This window comes from Ascidiella aspersa, chromosome 2 (assembly GCF_963924565.1).
Source record: "Ascidiella aspersa chromosome 2, kaAscAspe10.2, whole genome shotgun sequence".
Classification (NCBI taxonomy): domain Eukaryota; kingdom Metazoa; phylum Chordata; class Ascidiacea; order Phlebobranchia; family Ascidiidae; genus Ascidiella; species Ascidiella aspersa.
Window position 1 is genome coordinate 23734598 of NC_139448.1, and position 12222 is coordinate 23746819.

A 12222-nucleotide genomic window follows, 5' to 3' on the forward strand; every position below is an offset into this window, starting at 1 on the left:
TGGAAAAATGGCAAACTTGAAAAGAAAGCATTTTGGAAAACAGATCTTTTTATATCAAGTTTTCCTTCAACAAGAATCTGTTGTTTCCATTATAGTTGTTATATTACTGATCGCGAAAAGACGCAAGATACTATATTGGGTGATAAGAAGGACGAACATTTTTTGACTTGGCAAAAAAAGTCAAAATTTAGTCATAATTTAAACACTAGCTTAAAATTGCAAAAATCTGTTACAAAAGCACAAAATCATTTACAAAATTAACAAGAACTGTAGTAAGCTTTCGAAATTTTCGTTGAGTTAGAATTTTTCAGTTTTAAATCACAACGACAAACATATTAATTCTATTAAATCTTTTTTGAAGCAATATATGATATGTACGCGCGCCGACAGAATTACCCACGCAGGCCTGTAGTTTATTATAGGTTCAGCTCGAACTTGGTTTTCTTTATATAGTTGCGTAACTCTGATGAACAGCATTTGCTGTGTTGATTTTTCCGAGGGGATTTACAATGATCTTGTTTACTATTTTGTTAATATTTTTCCATAATATGCTGGATACTTTACCATGTATTTCAACTCATCTGTTACTTAACAATTCTCTAAAATAAAAGTCTGTTGGTAGTCTTTTTTATATGCCAAAATACCAACCAAGCATTTTCAAGAGTTTTGCATAATCTCGTAAGAAATAACTCATGTGTGTTCCACCGGACGTCAGTAAACATCAATATCAAATGACTATAACCATGCCAAACACACTAAGCAGTAGGCTACTTCGCACAACAATGCGTTATTTAAATCAATGTATTCCGAATGAGCCAACGTTAAGCGATACATAAGATTACATGAATGATTAAGATATTTAATTGGCCTTTTGTTTAACCTTATATTTTCGGGAAGCAAGGTAGCATATGCGTTAATAGCACAAAACTGTTAAATTAGTTGTTGACATGCCAAACTGCATATCATCGATAAATGCATACGGTACACGATTACATACGACATACATACAATATTTACATAAGTTGTTATTCGAATTGTATTAAAGCCTTAAAGTGGACAAATAAGGCAGTGGTTTTTAAACTCGGGTCCGTGAGAATGTTTGAACGAGTCCGGACAACATTTCTTATTTTATAGACTGTTGAAGTATTAGTGCCGAACTGAATGTTCTTGTAATTATTTTTTTGCCGTAAAATATATTTTTTCCTGTCCTAAACATTAAGGGGTTCCGCCATTATTTCAAGAAAGAAAGAGGCCCCGTAAAGTGTAAACGTTTGTGAAACACTGATATAGGACACAGGCAATATAGGCACATATGGCAATGATCACCGGACAGGAAGACATTATACTAGAAAGCATTTCATAGGAAAAAATACGTTTGTATCAATCTGGCGTTCCATGTAACGGGATACAGCAGTGGTTTTCCAAACCGGGCAGTTAGTATAGAGCTAAATAACTGTGTTGTAACAGCATAAAGTGATTTGCTGAGGCAATAATAAAGATTATGAATTTTTCTTTGGAATCTTCACGACAACCTACAAACAACAAACATATTATTGGTATTTTAAATTTGAAAAGTGTTTGTTATAAAGTTAAAAACTGCTTTTTTTGTTGTTGTTTTTTTTCAAGAAGTCACACATTATTTAAAGTTCAAATAAACGTTGAGATTTTACTTTTAGGCTAACATTAAGTAAACAAATGAGAACAAATTAAAAACACAAAAGCTAAAAATACAATCCCTATACAAAGGCTTCTATTGGGGTGCTACAAGTTTTAAATGACACTATAAAAATTACATTTATTTGTGGAAAGAACCCGAAGTTTGCTTCGTGGTTCTGAACAACATCATTTAAACATCGAAAGCTATTTTATTTATTTTTATTTGTTTTTAGTAAAAGGAGAAAGATTTACACGTTGAAAAACACTGTTTTTAAAAAAAGTTTAAATAACGGGTAAATACGGTAAAAATAAATTTAACTGATGCTTACGGTTTTAGTTTGGCAATATTCTTTTAATCCATCCTCGCCCATTTCCCGCCCGATTCCTGACTGCTTATAACCACCAAACGGCGCAGCATTCGTAAAACCATAGTAGGTATTGACCCTGAAAAAACATCTCGAGCTAAACGCGCTGGTCGTTAGACATTAAATTTGACCAACGAAGTTATTTAGACTTTGACCATCGAAGTTATTTAGTCTGTTTTGCTATATAACCGAAGAAGAAATGTTGAATATTTTTTTAGTTTTATTATTGACTAACGATTGTAGGCTGTTGGAATTCCTAGGTTTATCGTTTAAGTCGTTTTAGAAGACTGATTTACAACTCTAAGAATACCAATGCATAAGAATAATTATGACATATATGTTTTATATAGACTTTATAAAACATACCATACAAATCCGGCTTGTAGACCGTTTGATATCATCAATGCTTTGTTGATATCATTGGTGAAGACGGCAGATGCCAGACCATAGCTTGTCTTATTGGCTCGTTTTAACACCTCTTCAACTGAACTAAATTTCATTATCGGTTGAACTGGACCGAAAATCTGCAATGTGCAAATAACTATAAGGTACAGAGAATATGCCTTGTGCGTTTTTTACGTTTTTTGATAATAATAATAATCGAATATTTATATCAGTTTGTACCTCTTCTTTGGCTATTTTCATGTCGTCTGTGACGTCTACAAACACCGTCGGTTCAATGAAATAACCTTTATCACCAATTCGTTTTCCTCCACACATCATCTTGGCACCCTCACTTTGACCAGATTCAATGTATCCCATCACTCTTGTCATTTGTTTGTTGTTAATCTTAAAAAATTTATTTGTTATGTACATTTTGCCCAATTAGACAGCATACATATCGCCTATAACCAGGGATGCCCGATACTTGACATTTTACTCCGATACCCGATACTTTACACCAGGGGCGTGCAACCTGCGGCCCGCGGAACCAAAATATGTGGCCCGCGGCGTGCTTTGGTTTTTGGCCCACACCACTAAACATTTAGGTAACTGTTAAAATATTAAAACTTCCTGACTGTTCCTTAGTCTAAGTCGCCTTATATATCATGTACATTTTTAGTTTATTAGAATTAGAATAGAATGTGACCTGCTAACATATTAGAATAGAACGTAACCTGCTAACAAAATAAAACTACAAAATGTGTTTTGGATGCTGTTGCTGAAAGTGTACAACTTTGTGTGAAAGTGAATTGCACTGAGCGCCGCAATTTTTTTGTTTTTGAAATGCTTTCGAAAAGCTACTTATGGCCATGTAAAAAAAGCATATTAAAAATGTCCATCTGATCTTTTTCGCTCATTTAAAATGTTATTATTTTATATTTAGTTTCAATGCTCACGTGAGTTGTAAAAAAAAGAAACAAATTTCTCTGCGCAGCGCAGCTAAAAAGTAGTTTTTTACCGCCAACATCTCGATCTAAATAAGTTTTCACAGCTGAGAAAATTCGTTGCTTTTAAGGTGGCATTGTTCGGTTCAACGTACGTGTGTGAGTAATTTTTTTTAGGGGTAGTCACTAACACAGTGGTAGGCCAACTGTGGACCACGAGTTATTTTTGAATAGCTTGGTGTTATCATGTTCCGTAGTTGTTAGCCGCATGATAGCCGTACATTCATTGCACTTTACTTTAACAATTGGTGTGGCATATAATGTTTTAAATTGGGTCAGCTTAAAAATACCCACGTGCTAAATGTGGTCTTGTAAACCTGTAAAACTATATTTTTGACCACTTTTAACTCTATGTAAACGCAAATTTTTCTCGCTTCGCGCGTATAATACTTTTTTATATTTCACCTAAAAAAACAAATATCCCCCTGAATACGCCACTGTTTTCATAGTGGTTTTTCTTAGTGGACCTTTAAGTAGCTCTGAAAAGACTACTTTGGGCATAAAACTTTGCCGACCACTGCACTAACAGGTAGACGACGAGATATGCAAGTGGCCCGTTGTCTGATCCGAATACCCATATTTGGCCCGGCAGTATAAAAGGTTGCGCGCCCCTGCTTTACACAATAAGTATCGTCATCCGAACCGATAATAATGAAGTCATTGCAATGCTCTAAAAAACAAAATATATGAAATTGAAACGATCAAATTTATTAATTTGTTTTTTAGCTTATTCGGCCTAGTTTTGCTCTAGTTTTAAGAGTTAATCAGTTACCGTCGTTTATTTTATTACCTTTAGTTGTTAATCTATAATTTTTCATTAGTTCACCTTTCAACGTAGAATCGACGCTTTGGATTGCAGATCATGGCTTAAAATTTAAGCCTTAAATGTATATATTACGTTGATATCGGATTGACACCGAATCCACCCTAGTATCGGACGACTTCCGATACCACCACATGACATCGGGTACAATTTTACACATCGCTACCTATAACTAATAAATGGTTAAGCTAAAGATCTTTATAAATTCAAAAATGTTTGTTTTTTAAAACATTATAACTAGGGCCATTTTTGTTTTAACCTTAAGAAAAATTTTTGACTTTATTTTTATCCAATTTTAACTTTATTTTAACCTAACGAAATTGCTTATTGTTTTGTGGATTTAAAAAGTGCGCCGTGTTTTCTGGCGTTAGAATTAGCTTGCTTAGGCATTTTTCAATTACGGAATTTCGGTAGGCTATTCCTAAGATTCAAACTGTTGATCTTTGAAAAGACCACGTTTATGAAGAGGAAGTGTTTTATAAGAATTATTTAAATGCGTAACTATGAATAAAAAATGGACAATTTGCGATAAAGGTTACAGCTGATCCAAGTGGGCATTGTGACATATTTCCTGCTTTTATGGGTTGATATGGTTTAATTGTGTCGCAGTTCCTGATTTACTATGCCTCCACAACATTTTTTACAAAAATTACTCTCAAGAACACACAACAACTTTGTCAAAAGCCATAATTTGACAAATTTTGACTTTATACAAAATTTTGACTTTATTGTAACTTTAAACTTTATTTTAACCTATAAACTTCTTGGAAACAGTCCCCTAGGTGCTAAAAACAACTTTATTCTTTGATTCGTGAACAGAAGAGCTCCTTAAAAAAATGTGACTTTATTGACTTTTGCGGGCCTTAATTATTACACATTTGATCGTGCAATGTGTTTTATATAGTTAGCTGACATCGTATAGCAACAGGTGTGAGGCTATCTTGCCAGGGATATTATAAGACGAATCCGACACACCGCCTCAACTCATTGCCCTCGATTCGGATTTACAACCTGTTTTATTTAACTTAAAATGTCTAACTCAGTGGCCTCCAAACTATTAGCCGCAAATGTGGGCCTGTTAGCCATTCTGAGTATGACCGTACTTAAAATATTTGAACGTATTCAATTACATCTAATCAGGGTATCGTAAAAATGGCTGGGAAAGCTGAGTTGGCTGGGAAAATCTGTGTTGATTGAGTAAGGCATTGGTCAGTAAAACTACGATCCTAATAGGGAAAATAGTCTAATGCGTCAATCAGGATGATTACATTGTATTTCGTAAATAAACGCATAGTTTTGTTTGAAAGCTTGACGCTTTACCTACACGCCACACCAAACTAAAGCTTTACAGTGCAAGACCACACGTCACACTTAATTTGGTAGTCTTAAAGTTTGTTAATGTAGTTCGTTTGCTTGTTTTCTCTCATGCGTTTTTATACACAAAAAGTTAAATGAAAACAATAAAACTTTTCCAAAGGGGGTCGCAAGAAAAAAAATTGGGAACCACTGCATGGCATAGTGCATTCTGTCTGATTTACCTGGGAGCCTTGTTGAGTGGTCATCTTCCAGGGATCACCCACCGTTCGCTTTTTTGCTAGCTCGACGCTTTTAGTCACGAACTCGTCGTAAATTTTGTCTTCAACAAAGATACGCGACCCGGAACAGCATACTTGACCCTAAAATTTAGAACACATCTGTACAATGTTTTGTAATTTAATTTCTTTACCCATCTGGGTGACAGGATATTTTCCAACAAACGCACCGTTAAGTTTCACAAAAAAGTAAAAACATTTTTGGGTAAGTACAACATTAGTAAGACAGCCACATTACATGAGCAAATACAAGTATTGTTCATTACAAAATTGTGTTACTTGGTTAAAAAAGATTCCGTCGTGGCTTTTCTGAACAGCGTCATCTAAATCAGCGTCGGCGAAAACTATGTTCGGGCTTTTTCCTCCAAGTTCCAGGCTGCATTTTTTTAAATTGCTCTGTGCTGCTGCGGCCAATACCGTTTTTCCCACCTAAATTATTCCTTTTGAACTGAATTCTGCTTGAATATATAGCAATATTCAGACAATCTTACCTGAATCGACCCCGTAAATGCGACTTTGTCGACGTCCATATGTTGGGATATGGCAGCCCCTACGGTTGGGCCGTAACCAGGAACAACATTTACCACACCAGGGGGAAATCCCGCCTGAAACCAACCGGAATATTATATTAGTAAGAAAGAGAATGTGCCTCAATCCTTTCGTATATTTTTGAGTATAGAACGTCCTACAGACTATAACGAATAGACAAAACATAAATCAAATAAAATGGACGACATCTGCATACATACGTTTCCATATGATCAATTTATTTTCAAAAAAGTCAAACCTGTGTTAAAAACTTGGTTGACTACTACAGTAAGCTGCGTTGATGAGCTATTTCTTAAAGGTATGAAAGTATTATAAGGACTCGCTTTTCGAAAAATGTTTGGTAACTTCACTATATCTTGAAACAAATCGTATTGGGAATCACGGGCGGTTCTAGGATATTGCTTTAAGGGGGTAAACGAATTTATATTACATGTTCAAATGTAAACAACAACTTATTTTTAATGTGCGGCGCCAATAGGTCAAATAGCTTTCTTAAGACGGCTTAAGTCTAAGACATACCAAAAAATAAGAATAAGATTTGCGTAAAACGGGACCAATTTTCAATACGTAGTTATAGTTAGCAAAAACGTCTATAGTTTGGGGGGTCGACCCTGTTGAAGACCAACCTCTTTAATCAAAGAACAAACATGAAGTGCTGACAAAGACGTTTCTTCTGATGGCTTTAGCACAACGGTATTACCGCATGCCAAAGCAGGAGCCAATTTCCATGCTTGCATTATCAGTGGAACATTCCACGGAATAATTTGACCGCAAACACCCATAGGTTCATAGCGTGTATAACACATAAAATCACCATCTGAAAACATTTTCGTATTTAGTAAACCCTTTGCTGTATTCATGTAATGTAGGCCTAATAAGTTGCAATTAACCTGCACGTTTGACAAGTTTTTTTCTAAAAATGGTTAAACTATAGCCAGATAAACATTTTATTGTATAAATAAAAACATTCCCCTGTGGTGCAATCTATATGGCAATGACGTTAGACAATATGATGATTTATTAAGAAATGCTTACCAATCGGAATAACTTTTCCATGTATTTTATCCGGCCACCCAGCATGGTACCTGTTATTAGAATGTTATAAAAATACAAATATTCACTATAATGTAAGATATTTATAGAACAAGTTTATGTTACAAACGAAAGTCACAAAAGCAATTAACTAAGATTTAACTAGAAATGTATCTCAGCTCATTAAAACAAGTTTTCTGTATACATTTTTATATGCTTAAAACATGTATCCTAGTAACGTCTAAAGAGAAGAACCTTAGTCGAAGTTTTAAATTATAAAAAACTAACAATTTCATGTTTCTTACCGGTAACAAGTAATGGACAAATCAAGATCCACCTGATATGCTGTTGCGTAGGGTTTTCCATTATCTAGCGTCTCTAAGGCCTAAAAATGTCAAGCATACATAATTTTATAAAGATAATGTAAAGAAAATAGGGAATCTAGTTTTAACCATAAATTAATCCCTTTAGTGTTTGCAAATGATACTACGCTGTAATCAGCGGCAGAACGATTTCTTTGTGAGAATATTGCTTTCTAGCAGCGGTCCAAAAGACCACGAAATGAACATTCTACGATTTGCGGAAGAAAAACGATGGACGTTTTGCAAAAATTTGAAAACGAAAAATGCCAAATCACTTTAACTGAGGCGGAAGGGGGTAAAACGTTTTCCTTTTTGTCAAATCGTCTAATAAATATAACTTACCACGCGAAACGCTAGCTTGTTATTATAAATTGTAAATTGAGGAACAAATGTTTTAGGATAATAATTAAATATCTATTGATAAGAGTGAAACATGTATGCTGAAAGCACATTCCGATTGGGTTTTCGATATTAATCCTTCCTAAATCAAACTTAAAGAAAACAAAAGCAAATAAAATACGACAATGATAAAACTAAGTCAAAATATGCAATGCAGTTTAAGTTAAAAACAAATACCTTGTGGCATTAACATCTAAAGAGGACGCAAAAAATGCGTTTAATATATTTTGCTTACTGCCAATACGGAACGGTCTCGCTCCAATAAATCTGCAAGCTTCAATAGGAGCAGACCTCTGCGAGATGCTGGCATCGTTCTCCATTCAGAACCGAGCTCAAACGCTTTTCGCGCCGCCGCTACTGCAACATCTACATCCGCCTTTAAAAAAAAAAAGAATACGATAAAACAAGGGAAATTAAGAAATCTGGCACAAACATTTCTTCTTGGTAACACTTAGGCGCATTTGGCCAAACAGAATTTTTTTCTGTTTTATAAATTATATAATGGCAAAATCGTATAAAACCTAACACGCACGTTATACTCAATTTTTAGTAAAACAATGAGAAAAGGTTACAATCTGCAAGTAACAATTGCTTGCTGACCGAGATACACCTAATTAAACGTGAATGAGAATCTAGGACGTTAGGTCGATTTCATTTTGGTAAAATTCTTGTTTACTATCTCCTTAAATTCAAGTAGTTGTCTAACGAACTTTACCGATAGCACTTTTAATGTATTGTCACAAGGAAGACATTCGCGACGTCAATTAAAAGCATGCTATAAGTTAAGAAAAATGTGGACGTGCTAAAGTTGCGGCAATGTAGAATGACGCCAAAGGTTCTGCATACACACCGCAGCGCGACCGATTCGACCTAGGTTGGGCCAATCTCAGATAAGTTTACACAAGCGGCTAAAATCCCACGAGCGTTGTTGTATCGTGGGAACTACCCGTTAACCACGTTAGGCAGCTGCAGTGGTCTGCGGCAGTAGGCTACTTAAATTTGGTCCCGCGAGCTACTTCGGCCACGATACTGTTGTATATGTGAAAGGTAAATTTTTTAGTGTATCCCGACCTACCACCGGTAACCTCTGAGGCTATCACGAACTTTGAACTCAAATCTGATGCTACAAGTACAATTCTGATGCTACTGAAAAGCGTTATACAAAAAAAGATTGCCAATGTTGTCGTAACGTCAAAATATGACTTTTAAAAACTGATATTTATTGCTGATTAATACATATAAGATAAACACTTTGTTTTTTAAAATTTGTTTTGAATTCGCCATTCAACTTTAACGGCATTATACGTTAGTGAACATATACATGGTCGAGTTAGGCAAATCCAGAACATCCCGTGGTGAACCTGAAATATCACGACAGGACGATTCCAGTAAATATAGGCCTATATATTAATTTCGGCCGTTACCTGGTCGCCTTCTTGAATATCGCATATCTTTTCCTCTGTCGCAGGGTTAAAAGTAGGAAAAGTTTTCCCGCTTTTTGAGTTCACCCATTCGTTGTTGATGAAAATCTTTGCAGAATAAAAATACCCCATTTAATGCGAAGTCGCATAGATTCAAAAAGTTTTATCGAATTAAAAAGTAACTACCGTATTTAAAATGGAATGCAATAAATAATATAAATTTGATTCCACCTGTTGTACTTTCCATAAAGTATTGACTAAGCATGTAATTCCTAAAGCTAACAGATGTTCCCACATACTTTGAATTTGTATTCCACATGCTGTGTTTTCCCTAAATTTAGGCATGCAATTTTCCCATTGTTTAGGCGTGCAGTTTTCCAACAAAATTACATTGCTACTTCCACAGGTTTTGAATTTTGAACCACTTTTATACTTTTATATTTTCCCCCTTTCTCTCGGGAACACATAAACCAGGGGTCGACAACCTTTCGTACGCAGTGTGCCAGTTTATGAATAATATTCAGCATATTATAACACCTGCTATTAAATAATCGTTAACCTTCCGTTTTTATCTCTTTTCATTGACCTACTTTTTGCGCGACCTCATAATTTCTTTGCGATTTCTTGGCGGTGTTTTGCTTCAGGCATTGCGATTCCCTTTTATTATAGCTGTTTTTCCTTTTTCTTTTGCAATTTTAACTTCACTATTGGTTTACACCTGGACTGTACTGTATTGTAATTCTGTTATTGGTATTTTAGACTTGCAAATAGTTTATATTCATATATAACTTCGGTGTTTTCGTTGTGTTTACAGTTATTAGCAGAACTGATGATGCGTTCTTGCGTAACTATATAGTATTCTGCTTTTGTTGAATAAAGTTGTTTTAGATCTCTTTTACAACCTTTGTGGTTTTGTTTGGATCATATGATATGGAAAAAAGATCAACAACTAGAAATGTCGGAGCAGGTTTAGATCCCGATATTAACAAAAATAATAATAATAATATTAGTATTACTTCATCCATTGCTTACTTTTAATGTAGAACAGTGGCTCTCACCCTTTTTAACATACGGACCGGCAAAATTTTAAAACAATTTTTGCGAACAGGTGGACCTTCAAAAATTAAAATCAACCCAAAGTGTAATTATGACAAAATTATGCAACTTAAAATCAAATAACGAAACTTCTATATGTAGTGAGAAATTTGCTGCTGTCTTTTTGATATCATACGTGCTATACGTGGTTCTATTGAAGTTTTTAACGTACAACTGGTCTTAAAGTTTTGGATTTAAACGAGCTGTAGCCTACTTTTAAATAGTCGGGCACAACACTTGCAGCATTGTGACGTAAAATGAAGTCCAAATTAGACCGTTAACTCTATGTTACGTCACAATGCTGCAAATTAAGGAACTGGCTAAGTTCTAAATTTGATGGACAAGCCGCCTTCATCTTGCTTTTTGCAATTGAGATATAAATTTGTAATATATTTGGCGGACCGGCGGGAAAAGTGACGCGTACCGGCGGTTGAGAACCACTTATGTAGAATGCCCTGCTTTAACGTAGTAAACGTTATGCCAAATTTGGGGCATTGTGACGTAATACGAACGGTTAGTGCTTAACAACAACTACGCCCACAAAAAATAATATTAAATACAACACAGTTAAGAAAGACACGAACTGGCAATGTATGCAACCATTTAATTAGCGCTAGTGTTGGTGATGTAATAGTAATGTTAATGATGTGGTAGTGATGTAATGGTTGAAGGTTGAACTTTCTTAAGGTGATATAACGTGCGCGTTAAATCAATTCGCGTGCCATGCAAAATAAAACAAGTGGCACGCGTGCCAGGGGTTGCCGACCCCTGGCATAAACTGTATATTACTAAATCTAAACTTTAAACGTACGAATTTCCTGCATAATTCTCTTCTGTTCGTTGGCGTTTGCATATAAATAAAAATGTTATTTAACTAATATACACATTTTCCACCATATAAATCAATTGCTATAGCTCACCTGAGTATATTTTGGCTTCAAATCGACTGGCGGTGGTGGAATAGACATTTAATCTTTTAGTTTAACTTGTTTTTCACCACAATTTATAAAACAGAAATAGTCTAACCTAAAGGTTCTGCTTTTATTTTTTCCAAAATAAATTATCTAATATAAAACAAGACAATTCGAACTATATTCAAGAGGCTTTTCAAAAATCGCCTGTCCTTTAGTTTAGTGCTTAGCAACCAGCGAAACAATGCCAGACATGGCGCGACGTTCCCGGAGGTGTTTGCCTTGCGTATTTGTCATGAGTACGTTTTAATAATCAGTAGAAATACCACAAAATTAAGGGTCAACTTTTGTATTTTCATGTTGTCTCACTGAATATGTCATCGAAAAATAAACGTTATATTCATGTAAACCAAAGTACAGCAAACGAGCAAATTTTACGGAACAGTAAAATCACAATAACTGGAGTTACATATTATGGGCCCGCGGGTGCTTTGTTGGTTAAAAGCCATTGCCTAAGAACAAATATTTTTCGTTAAAATTTAATGTTGAATTGAACCCGACAAATTTTCAACTATATTTTATTTTCATTCGGAAAATCTGCTGGCTGACTTAACTCTGCATCAGGCCGA

The 12222-nt window shown here is 35.0% G+C and overlaps 1 protein-coding gene across 1 annotated transcript; it reads right to left on the reverse strand.

The window, feature by feature from the left end:
• Positions 1 to 1029: 1029 nt before the first annotated feature.
• LOC146164389 (retinal dehydrogenase 2-like) lies at positions 1030 to 11696 on the reverse strand. The gene is made up of 13 exons (XM_083382289.1): positions 11603 to 11696; positions 9591 to 9695; positions 8402 to 8542; positions 7711 to 7790; positions 7409 to 7458; positions 7000 to 7190; positions 6316 to 6429; positions 6104 to 6253; positions 5771 to 5908; positions 2646 to 2810; positions 2388 to 2545; positions 1986 to 2100; positions 1030 to 1532 (listed from the first exon to the last, which is right to left on the reverse strand). Exons 1-13 carry the CDS (start codon positions 11648 to 11650, stop codon positions 1500 to 1502), a joined length of 1488 nt encoding a protein of 495 aa, XP_083238415.1. The 5' UTR covers positions 11651 to 11696; the 3' UTR covers positions 1030 to 1499.
• Between the last annotated feature and the right edge of the window lie 526 nt (positions 11697 to 12222).